We start from the raw sequence: 23,475 nt of genomic DNA, 5'->3' as shown, positions 1-23,475 counted from the left end.
TACATGTGTTTTTAATGAGCATTTATCGTCTCCTATCCACACGATGTCGAGAGAATTGCGAGAAGCTGTCCTCGCGATGCGTCTCGCGCGTTAGAACGGAATTATCCGAGAAAACGTGTTTCTCGTAGTACATCAGCGCGCGGACAAATTTATTACTAAATAAATAACTCGGTAAGATAGCGTGGACGATTCGCGCGCATACGCTCGCCATGAATCCGTGCGCGTTTCGCGGCGACGGTTTGGAATGCGAGAGACGCGCAAAAGACGAAAGTAATCGAATACCATCTCGAGTTCGAAGTACTTGGCGAACGATCGCATTCGTATAAGGGAAACGAATGATCGAGGAAAAATTTTGAAATAAACGACGATCAAAGAGCCACGTATTGGCTATACAATATTCTTTATTTTATTTTTCACCAAATACTCGGTGCGTCTGTACGCGTATCATCTTATTTTTTATTATTTTCCTTTCCTTTTCTTTCTCTTTTTTATTCTCGAGTCTGCACTCTCATCGTTACGCAACAATCAAAGTGAAGCTCGAAACGAAAATTAGAAACGAAACAACAAAATCGAAGGGCCGAAGATATTCGAGAAATATACGCGTTGAGGGGAACACGCGTGAACACCAACGTATTAGCGAGGCTAGACAGACTGACGAATAATTGGATCGCGTTAAATAAAAGATTCGACATAAATAAAAGAAATCTCGATGCGGCGGATTAACGAAACACTGGCCATTCCCGAGCGGAATTCGAGAGGATTTTCTGAAACGTTCGTCCCACTCTCTCGAACGCCCTTGTACGTTCACACGAAAGGAAAAGAAAAATTTGAAAACGCGAAAGAAAGAAAGAATGAAAAATCACAACACGCACACCACGCACGCAGGCATTAAACACGATGCGTTCGTATCTTACGCGTACGTAATTTCGTTACACACGTGCGCAAGCGCGGTTATTATTTAACGTTAAACTATCACGAGGTTTTTACTGGCACACATTCTCTCCTTTTTCTCTCCACCTCACATTTTCTCCCTCCCTCGTGCACTGGGTGTACGAGAATTGAAAGGCACACAATCGTACGTCTCTTCGTACGCGAAACGATGTATCGAACCGATCTTCGCCGATTCTTTCTTCAACGAACACCTGACGAAGTTGAGGCCAAAGTGGACGGTGGCGGCCAATAATAAACCGATGACCCGAGCGATTTTAACCGATCGGTGATCGTAAAGTCATTCGTCGCGACGCAACACGCGCATTCCGCTCGTCCCAACTCTTCCTACTGTCGCTGTCCATCCATTACTCTCCTCTTCGCTGTCGCTCTTCACGCTCCGCCATTATTTTCGCATTATATCACAACGATTCCCCGTCTTTTTACCCGCCTTCCACAATATCTTCTTCTACCTCCCCGGCGAAAAGGATATTTTCCTTTTCCTCGGTTCCTCCATTTCCTCGCGATTCGCCTTCCACTTGGCAGGCCATCTCCCGCACAGTACAGCCGTAAGTCATCTCTCCTCGTTCCCGTGAAAGGACAACAATGTAATGCCTCATCGCGTTAGGGAGGCAGGCTCGCTAATTGTAGCGACGATTCAACAACACCAACCAGTCCAGTTTCTGTCGAAAGCTGTCCTCAAGCTGCCCACGAGGGGTCACGTCTTTCTAGTGAGATCGAGGGGCGGCCCCGTTTCCTGGAGCAGCTGCTCGTTGTCCTCGCTGTCCGTCGACCTCTCCTCTTCCGTGCTACCGGCCGCGTCCACCTCCTGCCCGTCCGTCCGACCGGCCTTCATGCTCAGGTCGATCGGCTCGTCCTGCTCCGGGCCCAACGAGCGTAGAAACGCTATACTCTTGTCGTACGCCTCCATTTGACTCCTCTGACACCCCCCACCGCCCACTTCTCGACACTCGTCCCGCGTGCTTCGATTGTCGTCGTCCCGTTTCGGCGACGGCGTCGATCTAGGGCTCACGCTGTCGCTCGAGGAACTCGTCAAACTCGCCACCATTTGGGGGGCGCCGACCTGGTTCACGTATGGGACGATAAATCTCTGTTGGAACGGGAAGAACGGGGTGTTGAGCAGTTGCATGTGGGTCAGAGCTGGGTGAAAGAAAGGTGGACCTCTCCACATAGGGAACCTGGATACTTCCGGCCTGAGCAATTCGTGGGGCGCTCTGACCAGGTCCATAGGCCTCAGAAGGGGATCCTGCGCCGCCCTCGTTGGGATGTCGGGCGCCCTTAACTGGCCCGGTATATCCTGGGGCCTGAGCTCGTCCCTTTTCGGGAACCTGTCCTGATGGTGTTGATGGTGATGATGGTGGTAACTGTTCGCGGTAGTCGTGGTCGTTGTCACTATACCCACGACACCTGTCGCGTTCGTCGTGCCCGGGTTCTCGTTATTATTGTTGTTATTGTTCGCCACGTCCAACGAACCGAACGCCTTCTCGTACGCGGATTTCGGGTCCTTGATGAGGCGCGTTTGCGCCTGGTGAGTCTGTTCCTGGAGGAGGCAGTGGATTTTGAACCAGTTCGAGCGGCGTCCGTAGCGAGAGCCCGACTTCGACATACCCACCATCAGACACTTCCTAAGCCTGCACGCCTTGCACGCGGTGCGATTCTTCTTGTTGATCACGCAAACGCCGCCGTTCTTGCATTCGGAGATGCTGCCTAGATTGTTGTAAGTGCGCCCGAAGAACGACTGTGGAGCAGAGAAACGTTTTCGACGCGTGTTTCTTATATTGTGGTGGAATGTGTAATGTTGTTTTTCTCTTTGTAGGAGAAGAGATATTAAATCGGGGAAATACTCGACGGGAAAGTATTATTTATGGGCCGTTATCCATATTAAAATGTTGAAAGCAGAGTTTAAAATTGAACGCAATTTTCATAGTCGAGGTGTTCAAAGAGTTTGGAATATCTTGGAAAATATGAAGTAGAGATATCAAATTTTTTTCACTTCCAAAAAATTCACATCAAATTTCAAATTTACTACACTAGATTTGTGTTTTTTTTAAAAAAAAAAAAAAAAAAAAGTACTCGATCTATACCCGAGGCCGATTCGTTCCCAAGCTTCTCTACATTAATTCTCGAGAAGACCTTTGAAGGATAATCGAGTCGTATAGCTTAACAGAGAAAAGTATGCCGGGGAAGAAATCAACGTTGAAAAATTACACGTTCAAAGACGAACCGTATACAATCAATCGGTTTTTACTAAAACACGAATTTGAACTTTCCGCAAGAAACGTGAAACCAGAGACCCGTGGGTCAACACGGACGGTACAGTGCCCGGTAATTGTAACGTGAGGATGATGCACGCGTTTGCACGCTTAAGGCTACAATTTTATTTGCATTCGCATTCTGTATGCGCGTGTGTACACGTACCAAATGTGAAGGAGGAGGAAAGAGAGAAATAAAGGAAAGGGCCGAAGGATAGCGAAAGAGAGGGAAGAAGAAGAAGAAGAGAGAGAGAGAGAGAGAGACATATGGACACAAGATGCGAGAATATAAACGGCCATTGAATTTTTCCACCAGGGTCTGATGATCTAAAGAGAGCAAAGGGTTCGTCTGGATACTGACCTTGCAACCTTCGCACGTGAAGGCCCCGAAGTGAAAACCCGCGGCCGGCTCTCCGCAAACCCTGCAGAGCTGATTCATCTGCAACAAAAAGATGCGACATGTGGTTACGCTTCGGCTAAGAAACGCTTAGAATGCAGCGGTGATCAAGCTCGCGCAATATGTGCCAATCATGGAAGATGAAGTTTCTTCCTCGTCTCCAAAGATCTTAGTTTACCGGCGAGGAAGGGCGAGGAAGAGGAAGAAGAGGAGGAAAAGGAGGTGGAAGGAAAAACAGGAATAATTCCTCGTAACTTAGGCAAACGATACCAAATAAGAAACAAGCGCTCCTGCTGCTCGTGCCATTTATTTCACCGTTCAACTAACTCTCTTCAACTAACTAATAGGACATTCCTTTTCCAAAGGAACCCTCGTGCCGATTGATTAAAAACTTGGCATTGGACGCGAGTGTTTGTCGTAAAAATTTCGAATCATTGAGGAATCGATGTACGATTCTCAAGAGTTGAGAATCTTCGAGAATGAGTGAGGGGAAGGGATTGAGAGGTGTTCACGCTCGAAAAGACGACAGGCAGTCAGAAGATGGAAAAAGGGGGATCTTTTCTTGCCTTCTCTCGGGAGGATGCAAGAAGAGGCGAGGATTCGGTTGCGAGACCGTGTTCCTATTAAAACCTAGTTAGCCAGCCATTGCTGCGTGGTGCACAGGTTCGGTCGTGGCGATCCAACGAGAAAGGACGACCGACACGGGAAAGGCGAAATCGTATCTGGCGAGAATGTGCACGCGTTTCGATCGTGTTTTGTAAAATGGAGTATTCGTTTCTTGAAGTTTGTTGAAGTTATGGAGATTGAAAATCGAAAGAAATTACGTCACAGGTTTGTCGCATAAAATGATCGTGATAGAATTCAAAAGGAAAGGAAACGAAAAATAAAGTCGTGGAAAAATTGATTCCAACAATGATTCTATTAACGAAGGGTGTATCCATTTCTCGATTTCGAAATGGAAAGGAATATCATCAATAGAAGGGCGTTGAACGTCGAAATAATATTACATCAGCTCCACGTATGTATTCTCGAGTGAAGGAGAGAGAATCTGTCGATATAACCGAGGCCAAAGGTCCTCCACCAGTGGATGTTTCGAAATATTTTTAGAATTCGATTTTTTCTTCTCCTTTTAATCAACCAATCTCGTCCAATACACGTTTTCCTCGTCTCGTATAAGGCGTTTCAGAGGAGAATATCGTTTGACGTTTCGTTTGAAAGAATCTGATCGTCTTTTGCTCGGATACTGCGCAATTTGAGCGTGGAATGTAATGTGGTAATCGATTACACTTGGAAAGGTGTCTTGACGAACTGGACGAGGTGATCGATAGTAAACAAGGATTTAGAGGATCAGATTATGAAAGAAACTGACTGTTGCCTTATGTCCTGTGTTTACAATATTCCTGTGTTTACAATTCTCGAGTTTTTGTCATAAATAACGACTTTAAAGAGATAATACTATCGACTTGGATGGAAAATTACAAACGGTTATCGAAGGAGAGTCATACACAAAGAAACAAGTTCAATTAAAAATATTCAAACTGCAAACAGATTTCAATCTTTAGTCAATAGACGTATAATTTTTTAAAAAGCATACTATATTGAGAAATCATTGTTCCTAAATCAACATTTTTTGTGTTATATTATGTAAACATTTATCTAAAGATAAATTCACGTACAACCGATATATTTAGATTTACTGAAATAAAACTATAGACATTTTTATCAAATGAAGAAACGAAAGAAAATACGAAATCTCGAATGAATCCTTTTAAAAATGCCTATAATCAAAAAGTCTCTGTATTCTGTCTATTCATTTCTAAAAGGAGTCACAATATCTTTCTACCATATTCTTTAAAAAAGAAAAAAAAATTACGAAATTACCAAACCAATCGTAATACACCAATCTCCCGTAACACCAGCCAAGAATCCAACTCTTCTCCCCCGATCTTCCTTGCGCCAAGTATGAAAGTTCACTCCTTGGCCGCGTATCAAAAATGATTTCCCGTTTCACCGAGTCTGCGTATCTGGGTGAGACTGCGGCTTCTTGTGGGAAAGGCTTGCTGAAGCTTCTTTAAGGTAAAAAAGGTTAAACGTCCAACAGATGACGCGGCTGTGTCACCTCGCCTCTAATCCCTGCACACCAACGGAACTAAATAACGTTCTTCGTGTCCCTTGATGGGCTCTCCCCGTCCTCCATCTTCCCGTCCACGTGTTGTTCACGCGACGACGAGGACACACGAATCCTTCTTTTCTTTCTCTCTCCCTCCCTCCCCCTCTTCGACGCGTTTCCACCATCCTCGACCCTCGTGATATTTCTTTTTTTCGAGCACTGTGTTCGAACCGCTTAATCGCACACCCGCATCCGTCTCATTAAGTAAGAGCGGCGAAGGTAATGCCGATGACGAATGGCAGTCGGAGGAAGAAATGAAAGTAGCGTGCCGGCCGGGGATATATATTTTTCCCCGCGTTACACGGCTGATGATTCGCCTTTACGCCGTGGCGCGCACGCGCGCTTCACGCCACTTTTTTCAAAGTGGCCGCCGCTGCTGGGAAATGCAACAGGGCTTTTTTTATTTCCTCCCTCTTCGCTCTATTTCTCGCGAAGATGAGTTTTCGCGAGGGAGGGGGAATTGAGGAAGTGAGAAAATAGACGGTGGATTTTTATTAGGTGTGGTATGGTAGGAAGGGGGTCGAGGGTGATCTTGAAGCGGAGGAATTAATAGTTGGATTTGTATTTGTAATTATTACGAGAGATACATGGTTAAATCTATCGCGAAATTATTGTTTATTTCGAAGGTGAAAAGTGAAAATAATAATTTTAAAGTTTCTACAATTTGGCAAATTTGACTCTCTGAGACGAAAATAATATTTTTTAAAACAAATTATTAAAGTAAAGTAGAAAGCAATAGTATCATCGAAGAGTAAATGATTTAATTGTTTAATATTGAATTTTAAGTACGATAATACTTGCAAGTATAAATATTTTATTATAAATTATTTTATTATAAAAATTATTATTCATATAATTTATTTCCATCTAATCAAATTTCTAATTAATAATTTGGTACTGTAGGTTGTATTTACTATAAGAATCATCGTTCGTTCAATTCATTTCCATTCTCCATCGAAGCTTTAAATAAGCAATAATTCTAAATTGTTCATAGAAATTTGATAACCGTCTGTATTTTAGGTTCAAATTATTTTTATGAAAAATTTATGATTTTTAATCTTTTACATATAAAAGATACATATGTATAATAAAAATTTTTGAATGAATATCTCGCTTTTTTATACTGCATTCCGATTTTTATTCGAATAATTTAAAGCCTTATTAATCAACAAAGAAGAGATGAAAGTCTACGATACAGTTTATCGTGGCACTTACATTGTTTTTTCGTGTCCATTCGTGTCAAATTGTAAAATTGAAATAAAATTTTAATATTGCTTGATTTTTTTTTTAAATTCTCAAATTAAGCGTCTGTAAATCAATTCCAATGGAATAACATATGATTTTATAGTCAAAATTTAATCTCTGATTCCCTTTCGTAATTTCCTTTTTTACACAATTATCATTTTTATATTTAATTAAATTCTGACTTCGATATTCAGTTATGTATAATGCTATCATAATCTCACTGTTACCTGTCATTTTTATTCATAGAAAAAAAAAAAAATTCGAAACATCTATTTTAAATCATTTGAATTTTTACTATACATATGTGATCAGATGAAAAAAAAATTCATAAACGAATCTAGTAAACTATATGTATTTTTTTAAAAACGAATCTTGCGCAGAACGTGTTTTATTTATCAGTTCATAAATGTTACAATAGATTATAACAATTTAAATCAATAAATTTGACAAACCTGCTATATTACGTATCGCTAAATCCTTTCTTGTATTACTTTGCAAATATGAATTCAAATCAACTCCAGAACTATTTTAAGATCTATATATATAATCATAATCATATTCCTCATCTATAAAAAACAGTCTTGTTTTTCGTTTAACTCGATCACCTGACGTGACTGTCATTTACATTTTGAATTGTTAAAGAATATAAAAAGGTCGACTTATATAAAACTATCTGTATTCTTTTCATCTTCAGAATTCTGATTAATCAACTAGCTGATTATTATGAACTATTCAAAAGTAAAACAGACTCGACAAGAGGAATGATACGTAATCCAAAGTTAATTATTTTATCCGATAAAATAATTAAAATAAGAAAGACAAATTTAATGATAAAATTTAAGGAAGATGGGAAGATTAAATATTTGTAAAATAAAAATAAAAGTGAAGAGAAAACTCATTAAAGAAAAGATAATAAAAGAGAGAAAAGAAATGAAATCCATTAATGAAGAATAATAAAAGAGGAAAGAGAAATATTAGAAATAATAAGAAAAGGAAAAATAGAAACGAAATCATTAAAAGAAAAAAAAAAGGAAGGAAAAAGAAGCAAGATTTATTTAAAATGTAAGTGAGAAATGCATTAGTTTACGAATTATTTACAAAAGATAATAATATATTATATCAAGTATACAATGACCATTTATGAAAAATATTCTTGAGATCAATTTTTGAAAGTTTTATTTTAAATTGGCGCCTTAAAGGAAACAAAAGCTCAATAATAGAAAAAGAATAATTGAAGAAAAACATGAAAAGATTTCTCACTTATAAAAAATATTCTCAATTCGTATCTTAAAAATTAAAAAAAAGAGAGAGAAAGAGAAAAGAAAGAAGAAATATTTAAACCTCATTAAAAAAAAAAAAAGGAAAAAACAAAAGCAAGTTACACGATGAAAAGAAGAAAAAGGAAGAACGAAATTCGCTTCGAAGAAAAATTAAGGGAAAAAGAGGAATCAAAAGAAATATAAGGGAGGGAAATTTAAAATAAAAAAAAAAAAAAAATTAAAAATAACAAAGAAGAAACTCACCACGTCGGTGTTGGCCGCCGCGATCGTCGACGTAGGCGTCCACCACCCCGCGGTAGCGGATGTCGTACTTGTAATGACACCAACACCCGTAGCTACAGGGATGGATCCGCTCCCAGCCAATCCTGCCGAGCTCGACAAATCGCCCACGTCCATTCGATGTTCTTTAATCTCTCGATGCAAACCGTTCGCGCCGGTCCCTCGAGCCGTCTGTTCCGTGTTCGATGTCGCGACCCAACATTTTCGTGCGTGTCTTACAAGGTCCGATGTCGTCAGATATTTCTTTGCCCACCGCGGATTCTCACGATCCCCGGGGTAAACCCGGGATCACCGGGGTCCCTAAGCCGTGAACCTTTTATCTTCGTGGATACTGCGTCGTGAACTGTAACCACCGACGGGGAATTCGAATCGTTTATTATTATTCGTTTCACCAGGCTTTAGTTTACTTTGTTTTGTTTATCGTCGTTTGTTTTGACCGCAGTGTGATTCGTGGTTTATGGTTTATTGGCGGGTTTATGTAAGATTTGTACAAGAGAGCATCGTGTGATTTGTTAAAATGGAGATCGAACAGAATTGTGAATTCAGAGTTGTGCGGATTTGTTATACCGAATATCTCTCGTTACGATTGGATTGCATTGGATTGCATAGATCTGGATTTTTGATGCATGGTGTTAATGTAGCGTTAAGGAGGAAACGTAAGGAACGTGAGGTCTCGTGATTCGAGTGAACGATGGAAGGATATTGCTCGTGAGTTGTGTTAAATTGATTATGAGTAATTTGGATGCAGGCCAATTTTATCGTTTCTGCCAAATATTTAGATTAGATTCGTTATTTGAGGATTTGCGAGGATTTAACTAGCGAGTGTTACACTGCTCTGTTTAACGTTAATTAAATGTATTTGTGTTCCTTATTGAAATGTCGGAAAGAAAAGCATACTTTTTCTGTGGAGATTGTTCGCGGACGAAGAGAAGAGTTTTTTGGTGAAAATAATTGAAAGAGTAAAGGAAACGTTATAATCAGGGACGTGATAATTAATTTCTCAACGGTTGGTTAATATTTTTACCACGACGATATAATACACGTGTTTAAATTTTTACTGTTATCCAATTAACCGGCTATCATATCTCACACTCCATTTTTTACAATTGTGAATTTCAGGAATATGGAAGAAAAAAGTATCTTGAAAAAAATTCTTGAAAAAAAAAAAAGAAATCACAAAGCGTACGAACAAAAATGGACAAAGAAAAGTGAAAAAATTTAAAATATAAAATTATGCATCAACTTTCTTAAAATTCTAAAAAGTTATTTCATCGAAACTTTCAACGATCACAACACAAATTATGTAAAAAAAGAAAGCAATAAAACGATAAAAACAATGAATATAAAAATTAAAATACATATATAAAATTAACGATCTGATTAATCTGTATCCCCCAATTTCTCCAAAAAAATTCCTATCCCGAAATATTTCTCGTTCCTTCGAAAACGAAAACGGACAATAACATTCCATCAATCGCACGATAAGAATAAAAATATAAAACGATTAAAAAGCCAATGTTATCCCATCCATTTTCCAATTCTCGCGAAAATTATACAAAGAGGAATTGCGTATCATGTTCCCCAAAAACCTTGATCAGAATATTCTCCATTCCTTCGAAAACGAAAACGGATAAAATTCCATCGGCGTGCCAAGCTTCCGGCGATCAACAGTACCGAGGTCCGCCATTTCTTGCTGGAACCTCTTCGAGATAACATGTCGTGTTTACAGCGGTGTAACGCCATTACCATGTTAAGAAGCCCGCCTCGCAACAGACGCATAAATACGATCGCTAATTACGGCGCTGTCCACGTATTAATTTCATCCGTGCGCGGGGACCGAATCCCGTATGTACGCGACGCGTGTAAGGGTACACGCGCTTCCGATTAACCAGATTTCAAATCCCCCGGATGAATTCAAACGGGAAGGGAATACCCTCTTTTGCCACCAACTTTTGCCGCGAATTTCTTTCGAACGGCTCGTAATTTCACGCTAAAAGATAGCGACGCTCCTCGAGAAAAAACGATACGCCGGAAGCTGTTATTGGTGCCTCTCGAACGCTCGAATTGCCAAGAAATATTCCATAATTTCATACGAAACATCGTATTTAAAAATTATATACGGATATATATATATATATAGAGTTTTATCGTTAATATTATTTTTCGTTTAATATTATTTTATAGAAATATGTTTAAATTCTTATTAAATGAATTATTATATTTAATTAATCGTAAAAAAAGGTGATATAAACGAGGAAATAATGAAACAAATAAGAAATTTGAAAAATCCGATTATCGAAAACTTCAATTTATACAATTCCAGTGACAAATGGGATCCTTATCTCCTAATGGACACAACGATACGTATAAAAAAAATATGTTGTATCGCGAAACGCATATATAGAATTTTAATTAAACTGCTCGAAGATTGATTTCTGGTTGTCGTTGATCGACGCGATCCGGTCGAGGAAGTACGAAGAAAGTTCGAAATGATGCATGGATCGGGAAGCAAACGTTTCGTTATTTTTTTTTTTTCTTTTCTATATATATATATATATATGTATATATACATTTCTTTATTTCTTCTTCCACTTTTAGCGATTCAGAAAAATAATCTCTGCAAAATATCGAATCGATCGAAACATCGCGGGACGATGCCGGATAAATTTTATCGCGGTACGTCTTCCTTAAATAATGACAAATTAATTAACGTGCCGTATCGCGCCGCGGAAGACCGGTTTAACATCGGGTGTATCGTCGCCTCCACACTGGATATTATAAATCCACGATTTCTACGGTCTAACGTTCCCGTTTACCGCGGAAAATATAACACGGCGAAATGAATTTCCACGATCGTGAACGCGCACCGGTCAGAAAATTGTAATATTATTTCAATATAACGAACGGATCCCGTCGAAGGAAGCTCAACGAGTTGGCAAATGGGGTTGTAACGACAAGGCGATAATTGATCCGATCGTTAAATCTCGAAATTCATGATCCTTTGCGGATAAAGTTCATCAAATCATGGTTGATTTGCTTTTTCCGGCAAGGGGAGAATTTAAAAATCGACCCTTAACTAAGTATAGATACTATTGGAATATTTTGGAGAGAAAATGATTGTACAATTTTTATTGTATAAAATGTAGAATAAAATTAATTTCTTGTGATCAAAAATGAAGTTGATATTGAAGATCAAAATTGAGATTCTAAAATTCTAAAATTTATCCAAATCTAAATGATTGTAAATAAATGTGGTGTCTTAGAAATTCGAAACGATGCGTATTAAATTTTGAAATTTCATTTACAAGAAACGCGACAAACGAATTTTTAATACCTCCACGTCGTTAATTAATACCCACGTCAGTTTAAATATCTTGCATCGAACAAACTTGAAAATTCGCATCCACGTTTGAGCAATGTTGTAATTCAAATTAACGAAAGATGTTTCTCACTGAGAACCCGTTTTCACGGAATTGTGCATTGAGCATTGAATCATAGAGAATGAGCGAGGAGTAAGAAAAGGCCGAACACAAGCAACGCGCGCGATTTGCCAGCGAATATTTTTCAAAGATGATTCCCCGCGGGATCGGGCGAGTGCAGAGAGGCTTTTGCAACGTTACCACGAGCGCAACAAGTTTGCAGTCCTTGAAATAATCGCTCTTTTACCCGCACAAGCGTTACCGCGTGTATGCAAACGTAATACATCGCGTCACTCTTTAGAAGACCGCCTGGCAAGTTGGATTAGCAGCATCGCACAATCCGTGTCCGAGATGGGACTAAAAACGACCATACCTCGTCGACACCGAGCTATTCCGATTATTCAAACCTCTGGACACCTCTATACGTGTTCGTCGCGAGGAACGCGAATTGGAATTTAACTTTTCTTTAAAAAAAAGAAAAAAAAACTAATCGCAAAATATTGATATTTCTCAACAATTATTGAAAGAATCGAAAAATTTGTTATATATTTAAATTTCGTTAGTCAAGTAAGTACTTTTCGAAACGTTCGTTTGAGAGTACAGCAAGAATTTTTTGTAAATTTATTTTACAGAAAGATTTTACAGAAAGAAAAAAAAAAATGTCATAGATCAATGAATCTAGTTAGACGATCGACAGATACGTACAACGTCGAAATTGTCAAAATCGAAAAAGGAAACGTGTATGTATACTGTAAAGCTAAGTAATGTGCTACGGATGAACGATTCGCACGATTATCTTTTTCGACTTTCTCAAGCTGTCACGCATCATTAATATCCTAATTGTCCGTCAACTTTTTCTGGCTTGATCATCGGTATACGTACAACGTAACAATAATAACAACAATGATTGAAAGGTGAAACATTCGCGTGAAAAGTATCGCTCGTGGTGTATCCTTCTCTCCTACTCTCTCCTTCTCTAACCTCCTCTTTTTCGGGCGATTCCCCATCTTTTTTTCGATCTTTTCTCTTCCTTCCTTTCTTCCTCTTCCTCTTCTCCTTTCTTTCTTTTTTTTTTTTTTTTCTATCGCGAGCATCACGATTGCTGCCAGCCTTGTGGCAGCCAATGAGTGACGAGCGGCTGCAACTTTAATGAACCGGTTGTGAGCGGCACGTCACACGGATATCATGGCACCGACTGCAGACAGTTGAAATTGTTGTGCCCGGGCGTCGTGACAAATTAATCGTCGAATCGGCGAGGAAGGGAAGAAAGAGAAGAAGAGAGGCGGAGAATTGATTTTTCGTCCAAACCAAAGACTTTACACGCACAATATTTTCTAATTGAACTCTAAGCAACCGATTCGTCGAAAAATCCTTTGAATTTTGCGAATACAATACGACGACGCTGTGAACAAGATCACTATAGGATAATATTATAAATAAGAACTGATATTTTTACCATTCGATTTGCGAGAAGGCAAACTGCGTTAGATTCACGCGAACCACCACAGCTGTTACAGTCCACCACAGGCCATTAATTTCGTAAGAACGTTTATGTTTCAAATTCCACTCTCCCTATAAGTAGAATCTTCCCCTCGTCATCGGGCATTTTTCTCGATACACAATCCGCGCGTTCACAATCACCACAAGTCACCGCTCAAATCCTCCTCGAATCCATATCCGACAATCTCTTCCATGCTCGTTCACCAATCCTCGAACACGTTAAACAGGTACCGTATCGGGTAACCATAGATACCGAATCTCACACAATTATTCCGATATACTTCCTTCCTTCCACTTCGTCTCGACATGTGAAAATCAACCGCGCCTCGGGTCTTTTCGCGCACAATCCTCGACCACCGTCCCCATGGCCGCTGCGTTCAACCGTGTATATACCACACTCGCGTGTCCTTCTTCAAAATTCCTTATTATATAAACTCGAAAAACTCGATGGTTCCTCAACGGAGCCTCAAAATCACGGTGGATTTCGGTGGAGGAGGGTCGAGCGTTGGTCGGGAGCGGCGCCCACTCGGAATCGGCTCGCGAGGAACGAGGCGAGACGTCGCGAGACGACTCGGGAGCGGCGGAGGAAGAAGGCACGGCGGCGGGAACGTGGTTAAAATCGAGCAAAGGGAGGCGCGAAAAATGTGGAAACCGCCAGGGAACGGGTGGAAGACGCCGGACGTCGTTGAGCTCCGGTTGTGCGAATGAAGAATGGAAGGGAGAAAGAAGGAGGAAGCGTGGGACAAAACGGGACGAAGAAGAAGAGGACGGAGTCGTGGCTGGACCACCGGCCGGCTCGGGGCGTGCGCTCGTGTAGCACGTGGCCGCGAGACTGAATATCCCCTACCTTGGCCACCTTCGTCAGTCCGTTTGTCCGCCTCGTCCTTATCTTACCTAGTCGACCGAGAAAGACTACCGCGGCCTTCTCTCGTTCTCTCTCCTCCCACCACTAGCCTCTACCCTCTCCTTCTCGATGATCTTGGTGTTCTTCTTCTTCTTCCTCTTCTTCTTCTTCCACTTCTTCTTCTTCTTCTTCTTCTTCTTCTTCTTCTTCTTCTTCTTCCACTTCCTATGCAGCCTCCTCCTTCGAAGCCTCCTCTTCTTCCTCTTCTTTCTCCCCCTTTCGCACGATCTTTCCGCTTCTTGTTTCTCCTCTTCTCGAAGTTCCTTCGAGTAGTTCTGTTGTTCCTAGTTCTTCCTCCTCCTACTTGGTCCTCTGATGTTGTTGCTTCTCCTCTCGGCTCTGATCTCGCGAGCTTGTCGATCTCTCCCCGTGCTGCATCCATCTCCACCGAGAGTGGATCCTGTGTACGCTGTGTATACGTGCGTATACGTGTGAGTATCTCGCGGCCGATAGGAGGAATCGCTTGAGCCGCTTTTCGCGCCGGTAAGACCGCGCGGGTGGAACGATTTGCTGGATTTATCGTTGGGGGAGGGAATGGAGGAGAGATTTAGAAAGTTTCGGGGATAAAATGAGATGAATTATTATTTGGTTTATCAGATCGAGAAGTTATAATTTAACGAAAACTGTATTTCGTCGTTTTAGTATCTAATAAGTTGTGCTTTGCAACGTTTCTTTTAAATTATTTTTCTCCGATAAATTGTAAGATAATTGTAAAATTCTTTCAAATAAATTATTCTTTTCAATAAACCTTTGTCGATAAAATTAATTAGATAAGCGAACCTTGTCAGTTTAATTTTTATATATCTCGTACCTTTTTATCTAAATCCCAATCGATTCCCTAATAATTATAACAAAATCAACGGCTGATAAAATAGCTGAAATATCTTTTCTCGGAACTTCTTTACATACGGAGAGATAACTATCTACATATTTTTTAATGAACCGCAATTTTCTCGTTCTTCGAAGCATGTACAATTTGCGTAAATATAACAGTTTTTCGCCTAATAAAATTCGCAATAATTTGCGTAAAATGTAACAGTTGCTCGCCTAAGAAATGTAATCGAAGAAAATGTCATGTATGCAACGATAGAAGATAGTAATTATTTTCAATCGTGATTGGAAAACTTTCGATGAATCGCGCGATTTGTTAAGATAATTAAAAAATTATTTTCTTAAAAATTTTAGCTGTATATAATCGTAGATACGATAAACTTAATTGTAGAAGATGTAAATATATTTACACGTAAGTATGTATGCGTATGTAAATTAACATCTGCAATACTTATTTAAAGTTTTATATTTTAATGTACGTAATAATATGTTTTCGAACGATATGAAAATTAATTATGCGAGCTATTTATATTTTGTGCTAAAAAAAGTTTTATAGTAACTCTTAATACATACGATCAAAGATATGGGGGAGACTTCAATGCTCGCATAAGAAAGTCGCTTTCAATACGGGCTTATTAGTAACATTGTAACAATCTTATGTATTTATTAATAAAATAATAATTTCAATGTTAGATAGAATTAAATGATAGTATTTTTATTACAGTTAATTTCTTAGATTCTATGGAATTTGTTATTTTCAATGGAAACAATAATATCAAGTTAAACATTTTGCAATTAATAACGATAAAATAAATAAAATTGATTTTTTCTATCTTACAATATCATTTAATTCGAATTTATGAAATGCAATCAGTTTTACGTGTCCGTCGTTGCAATCATTATTATACGGACGATAGAGATTTATTTATCTCTGTTTGTTACAATGTGAAATAATTGCATCCGGGGAAAAACAGACTGACAGTCGATCGAATAATAACAATTAAAGTTCGAGCGATTCGTCGATTAATTACGTATCATGATGCGATAGTATAAAAATCGTATTGATCTTTACATAACCACGTCAAGAGTGATTATTGTCGTAAAACATGAACGATCACGTTTAATGGCGCACTTACGTTGAATCACTCTTTGGAAACCGTGATCGGTGCAATAAAAATCCTGATGTCGTGCGAGAAGTGCGCCTTTTGTTGAGCGAAGTCCGGTCGAGGGAGATCCGCGAATGTATTTCAATTACACCCATCCTTGCTATTCCCCTGCCAACTCATTTGAAACGAGACAAATGGTATATCATGGTATCACAGTTGAATGGAATAAACCAGAAGAAGGCAACGTCGTTCGAAGTGGGAGGCGCCCGATCAGCAACCAATAGAAAGAGCCGCCACCCACGAAGCTATAAAAATTAATTTATCACTGGGATCGCCGCCTACGCCATTGCTCCATTCGTAGACCCATGATTCGGCAGCATCCCGCGAGATAGCGCTATCTGTCGGGTCTTCACTAGTGGTATATTAATTTAAATTTTCTTTTTTTTTTTGAATTGTAATTAAGATGATTGAATTGTATTTTTTTGCTTTGATCATTATAGATTCGTTTTTTATAATTTAATTTTTCAACACGATTAGTTTATAAAATTATTTGGAAAAATCAAAATATTTATGATAAAAATGGAAATAAATAATTTATTATTGATATTGGTTTTAAATTTTTAATGGTGATTATGCAACAAATACAAATATATTTTTTATCAAAAGTTATTTAGTTATTTCGTGAGAATAATTTAAAACATAATCAAATCTTTGTTGTAGATGGCAGCACAATACTGTAATGGCAATAATGGAACATGGATAGTTATCTTATGAGATAAATGAATAGGAAACTGATACAGCAACTGAGTATTAAAAATTTTAATACTAATAAAATAAACTTATTGTAACTAGATAACATATTATATATTTAAAAAAATATATCTAAATTCGATATATTAGAAATCGTTTTCTATCAATTGATAAAAATCATGTACTTTCACTAAATGTTATTACAATTGTAAGCTTTAAATAAATAAAAATATATCGATCTTGGAAAATTAAATTTGCACTTATATTAAATAAACAGAAAAACCAAAATAAAAATTCATAAATTGGATTAACAATTGTTTTCTGTCATATACAAAAATATTTTTAAAATGATAAATTTTTTTAAATAAAAAATAGTAATTATTATTATTATTATTTTAAATTTTATAATTTAATTAATTATATTTATTATATAATTGAAATTGAATAATAAACAATTATTATTTTAATTTTTATAATTTAATTATAAAATTAAATAATAAATAATAATATTAATAATAATATATAATTAATATTATATATATTAAATATTAATTATATGAAATATTGAAACGTTTAAATACTATTGTAATATTATCGATATCAATACGCATGACTTTAGTCGCGGAGCGAAAGTTACAAACGAAAACAAAATATAACCAGTCTCGATCGAACCTCCGGCAGAGGCACACGCGTTTGATTGAAGTATATAATTTATAATAGATTTTCGTGTTTAAAGTTAAAATATTCGTAAATGTTTTAAATTCAGTCATTTTTTGTGATAATTTCGTACATTTTATTTACAAATATTGATATATTTTATTATTATGGATAGATGAAAAATTTTATATTATTGGTCATCTACAAACAGTAAATAATAAATTTTTTAGCTTATTGATTTACTTTTTTAATATATATAAATAAATTGAACGAAATTATAAAATTTAAACTAACTTTAAGAACGTATAAGTTATTTATATATTATTTATTCGTATAATTTTTATTCTAAATTTGTACATTAAAATTATTATTATATTTCTATAAATTTTTCATCATTATATAACATTTTATAACATTTTTTTAAATATTTAATATTAGTCATTTTTAGAATAGAAACAAGAGACAAGGAAATCAAAATCGACAATTGCAAAAATTGTAAGAATATTAATTGTAAAAATATGAAAGTTAAATCTGAACGGATAGATATATGTAGCACATAGCATTTTTATAATAAAAAATAGGAATATATACAACAGGAAACATTTCAAATTTGTATAAAAATATTTTTAAATGATAATATATCAAATATGATAAAATTTTAATTGCATATATATATTAAGCTATTACATAAATTCTAACAAAAATTTTTAATATTTACAAGTTTATTTTGCAAAAAAAATATAATAGTAATCATTAGTTTATTTGGTTTTCTTGTTTCTTTGTCTTCGAAAATTATATAATGTAAATTATATAATATATAAAATATTAGTAAAAATTATTAAATGCGTTCTTTTGGTGAAAAATAGAAAAATAATAAAAAGAGAAAAATAATCGAGATACAAATAAAAAAATAATAAATGGAACAAAAAGAATTTCATGGAACGAAAAACAATACTAATACGATATATTTTATAGCTTTATTTTATTGAATAACATTTTTATTTTAATTTTTAAAATTATGAAATAATTTTTACTTTGTATTTTTTTTTTTTTTTTTTTTTTTTTTTTTTTAGGGATTTAATTTTGTATATGTATTTAGATGATAGCATACTAGATACTGCAACAATCTATCTTTTTTAAAGTCGGTATTTCAGAACATGTGACGTAAAATCCCACAAGATGTCACATGTATTACGTTTCTTGTCCATGGTATTAATATTTTTTCTATTATATTTACTGTCGATAAGTAAATAACAGATGGTATATTACCAACTCATGGTATACTATGAGCATTTATAAAAAATTTATAATAATAAATTATCAATTCAAATTATTCTAATAAATAAAATATCTGAAATCTGAAATAATTTTGGTATCATAAATATTTATAATTGTATTATACAAATTCTTAATTTATTTTAACATACTACAAAATTTTTTTTAGTATGTGAAACTATTTACTACAAACGATTTTTTTTTACAACAAATCTAAAAATTATAAAATAAATCGCATTTGAAATTATTCTCATGTAAAATTAAATAAATGGACAAGAAAGAGAAATTATCGAATAGAATAGAAAAAATCGGATAAAAATTGTCAAAATTTACAAAACAGATAATAACTCAAATAACATTAAAATCCTTATTTTATTATTTCATTGAAAATGTTTATATAAAGTATAGATGTTTTAATAAAAGTGCAGTGTTCCATGAATTTCGTAATTTTTAAAAATATAATTTTATTATTAATTTCAAAAGAATTTTCTTATTCATTCGCTATTATTCGCGTAAGATGTTATCTTTAACGAATTTGTTTATGCAAAAAGAATATGAAATTTACCGTTTCAAAATGTTTTAATATTATCTAATCTTCTAGCTGGTTTCGCGGTATCTTTTATATCTATCATTAATACAGCCAATGAAGTAAAACTGTATGGTTACTTAAATAATTTTTGCATAAGCAAAACTCGGAAGTTGCGTCGTTTAAACTCGAAACTTCTCGTCATTCTTGGCTATAAAGTGTTCGATAGTCTAACGATGAAATTGCACTCCTTCATTTGCAAAGCAAAGTTTCGGAATATTAAATATTACCATTAAAGTCTTAAGCGTTGATACTTTTGAATATTAATATTCAGAAGTATTCGGGTAAATAATATTATCGAGTTTATTTTACACTTGTTTGCCGATAAAGCTAAATTACGAAATTTCTGCGAACGTATTTTTATTTATATTTATTTAATAATCATTTAATTTGTACAATACATCTATATTTGAAAAGAATACGATTATCCATAAAGTTATAACAAAATCTCTTTATTTCAATATCATAATTTATCTTCCGCCACGAATGTAAATTTTGAAAACAACATCGTTAGAAGTTTATGTAACTTATACTTACATAAAAAGCGATATCTCATATTCACCCTAAAAAAGTTTTCATCCATCCATAATATTTCCACCCCTACGAGAAATGGAGCTTGTGAATAAATAAATAAATATGGGACTATCCTCGCGAGTCACAGGCGTGTTGCATTCTTGAGAATGTGAGTGCCGTTTTGCTCTCCGCGGGTCTGATTTGAGTTAGCCACACGCCGAGCAAATCAATCACGTCGCACGCACTCGGCACACATGCCGTTAATGTGCACGCGGGACCACCAGCCGGAGAGAGAAGGGCCCAAGGATTAGGGCGCGTTTCCGTTTCGAGGATAATTACTCGCCATCCCTCTGATCTTTGGCGGTTGGCTACGTTAACCGACTCTAAACAGGGAATCGCCTCTACGTCGCTAATAGAAAATTAAGACAAATGGATTTGTCGCGCAGTAAGTGAATACTATATCTATTCGATTTGGAAATTTTTTATAAGATCAATACTTGCTTTATTTATCACGTTTGATTGTAAAAGGGATTTAATCGGTGTTTCTTGGTCGTTGAGAAAGATTTGTTATTTAGAATAGATTTTATTTAGTAGTATATTTTATTTAGTAATTATATTTGGAAAGAATAAGAAGAAAGAAATGGATTTTGGTTGAACGAAAGCATGTATTGATTAAATTAAGGATAATCTTTCTACAAGATTTCGCAATGAATAAATGATAGAATAATAGATGCAATAAATTAACAAATCGATGTGAATAATTTTATTAGTATTTCACAATTATTTTCGTTGATTTTACAATGGAATTGGATAGAAAATTTCCAGAATCTTCCTTTTAGACTTACAATTTCAATGGAAATAATAATTTTCCAAGATTTCAATAATTCTTTAATACAACTACCTATTCATGTAAAATTGAACGATCTAAAGTTATTTTTAGCCCGAATCGTTTACTCGATACGCGGAAACGATTGCCCGTGACACGCTAGTCGTTTCGGTGAAACGAAGGAAGGGGTTGTCTTCTTTTGAAGAACCTGAAACACTTGATATGAATCGTTGTCGGAGACACCTTTGAGACGGAAGCAATTTTCCGACGCCATCAAGCGTAACGTAAAACACTTCTTGCCGTGGTTCCATAGGATTTTTGTTTTCTTCTTTTTCTTTTTTTTTTTTTCAGAAGATTCATAGCATGAAATGAGATTTGGCTGTTTCGTTCGACGCTGGTTGCTTTAATCGTACGGTGAATTGGGAGGATAGGATGGGAGTTTGATTAAGCAGGCTCGATTTTATGGTTCTACGATTATTCGAACTGCTATTAGTCCCCGGGATCTTCATTAGCCGATGTATCAGGGGCGTACGGAGGGAGGTGCTCTGGAATTGCAACCGGAGTTCGTTAATTAATTCCTTAGCCGAGTTCGTTAGAGAGTATGGGTAAAAGGTAAAACTGGGCTTCAACGGGAAGACCTGTTCCAATCTAAACTTTTCTTACCTCTGATTTTCTCCCTGTTGGAGAAAAATTTGAAGAATACTACTGTTCCGTTGAATTAATTAATTCAATATAATATATATATTAAGATATATGTAATGTTAAGATATATATATATGTAATGTACAAATTATCTGTACTATTTATATTATATTTTATTTCTTCTTTAATATATAAAAATTTTAATTGAAATAGTACAAATAAGAATTAATAATTGTAAATTAATAATTCAATAAGAATTAATAATAATTCTTTATTGAAATTCTATTATATTTTATTATAGATTAAATTATTTTTAGATCTATGTATAATAGAATAGAAATAGAAAAAGATATTTAATGTACAAATTATCTGTACTATTTCTATTATATTTTATTTCTTTTTTAATATAAAATTTTAATTGAAATAGTACAAATAAGAGTCAATAATTGTCCTTCTTTATTGAAATTTTATTATATTCTATTATAGATTAAATTATTTTTAGATCTGTGTATAATAGAATAGAAATAGAAAAAGTTATTTAATGTACAAATTATCTGTATTATTTCATTATATTATATTTCTTCTTTAAAATACAAAAGTTTTAATTGAAATAGTACAAATAAAAATTAATAATTGTCCTTCTTTATTGAAATTCTATTATATTCTATTATAGATTAAATTATTTTTAGATCTATATAAAATTACCATGAGTTTGTTCATTTGATTCGAAAAGTAAAAGATATATTTCAAATATTGAAATATTAGGATATTGAAATATAGGATATTTAATGTACAAATTATCTGTACTATTTCTATTATATTATATTTCTTCTTTAATATACAAAAGTTTTAATTGAAATACAATACAAATAAGAATTAATAATTGTCCTTCTTTATTGAAATTCTATTATATTCTATTATAGATTAAATTATTTTTAGATCTATATAAAATTACCATGAGTTTGTTCATTTGATTCGAAAAGTAAAAGATATATTTCAAATATTGAAATATTAGATAGGATATTTAATGTATAAATTATCTGTACTATTTCTATTATATTCTATTTCTTCTTTAATATACAAAAGTTTTAATTAAAATAGTACAAATAAGAATTAATAATTGTCCTTCTTTATTGAAATATTCTATTATAGATTAAATTATTTTTTTAGATCTATGTAAATGAGTTTATTCATTTGATTCGAAAGATAAAAGGTATATTTCAAATATTGAAATATTATTGAATACGATATTTTATTCGTATTCAAGTGAATAATATCATTATTTTCGCTTCAAATTCTATTCGATGGCAATTTTTCAACATGCATCGCATATATATTGTATTGTAAATTTAATTTATTATTAAATTAACCAAATAAATAAATTTTCAAGCGAATTTCACACAATGTTTTTCTTTTCCCCGAAGCGGAGGCACGACAACAATCGGTCTTATCGATCCCCTTGTTCACGATTCCGATGGGCGAGTGCCAGGTGGTTGGCGAGGAAATCGCGCGTCGGAATAGAAACTTGACGAGTGCAAGTGTGGAGCGCACTTGCGCGAGTAATTATCGAGCGGCGCATACGGACGCGTACCAGGTCTCCGGAGGATTAATTAACTCGTTCTGCTCGCTGGACACCGGCTCATTACGTGGATCGACGAGCCACGCTTCGCCGGTGTTTCACGATCCACCTCTCTCGCGCGCGTGCACGCGTTCGATTTTACCCAGGTCTACCCTTGCTCACCTATTCTAATCTTGGAGGATTCGTCCACACCACACACAGAACCGAGGAATCCAGGTTATACGTTGCGTTTTAGATACCAGAACCTCCTCGTTCCTCATCCAACCCGTTAACCAGGGATCATTTTTCACGCAGATTTCACTTTAACCTTCTCTCT

General features: G+C 35.5%; 1 protein-coding gene across 1 annotated transcript; it reads right to left on the bottom strand.

Moving 5' to 3' along the window:
• Positions 1-15: 15 nt before the first annotated feature.
• On the bottom strand, positions 16-14,447 carry LOC122717638 (nuclear receptor subfamily 1 group D member 2-like). Its single transcript, XM_043941882.1, has 4 exons — positions 13,447-14,447; positions 8,536-8,914; positions 3,562-3,639; positions 16-2,686 (listed from the first exon to the last, which is right to left on the bottom strand). Exons 2-4 carry the CDS (start codon positions 8,686-8,688, stop codon positions 1,646-1,648), a joined length of 1,272 nt encoding a protein of 423 aa, XP_043797817.1. The 5' UTR covers positions 8,689-8,914; positions 13,447-14,447; the 3' UTR covers positions 16-1,645.
• Positions 14,448-23,475: the final 9,028 nt, after the last annotated feature.

The sequence above is a fragment of the Apis laboriosa genome, unplaced genomic scaffold (assembly GCF_014066325.1).
Source record: "Apis laboriosa isolate Shangri-la unplaced genomic scaffold, ASM1406632v1 scaffold54_cov153, whole genome shotgun sequence".
NCBI classification, from domain to species: Eukaryota; Metazoa; Arthropoda; class Insecta; order Hymenoptera; family Apidae; genus Apis; species Apis laboriosa.
Note: the sequence above shows the minus strand (reverse complement) of the source record. Positions and strands in the feature narration are given on the sequence as shown.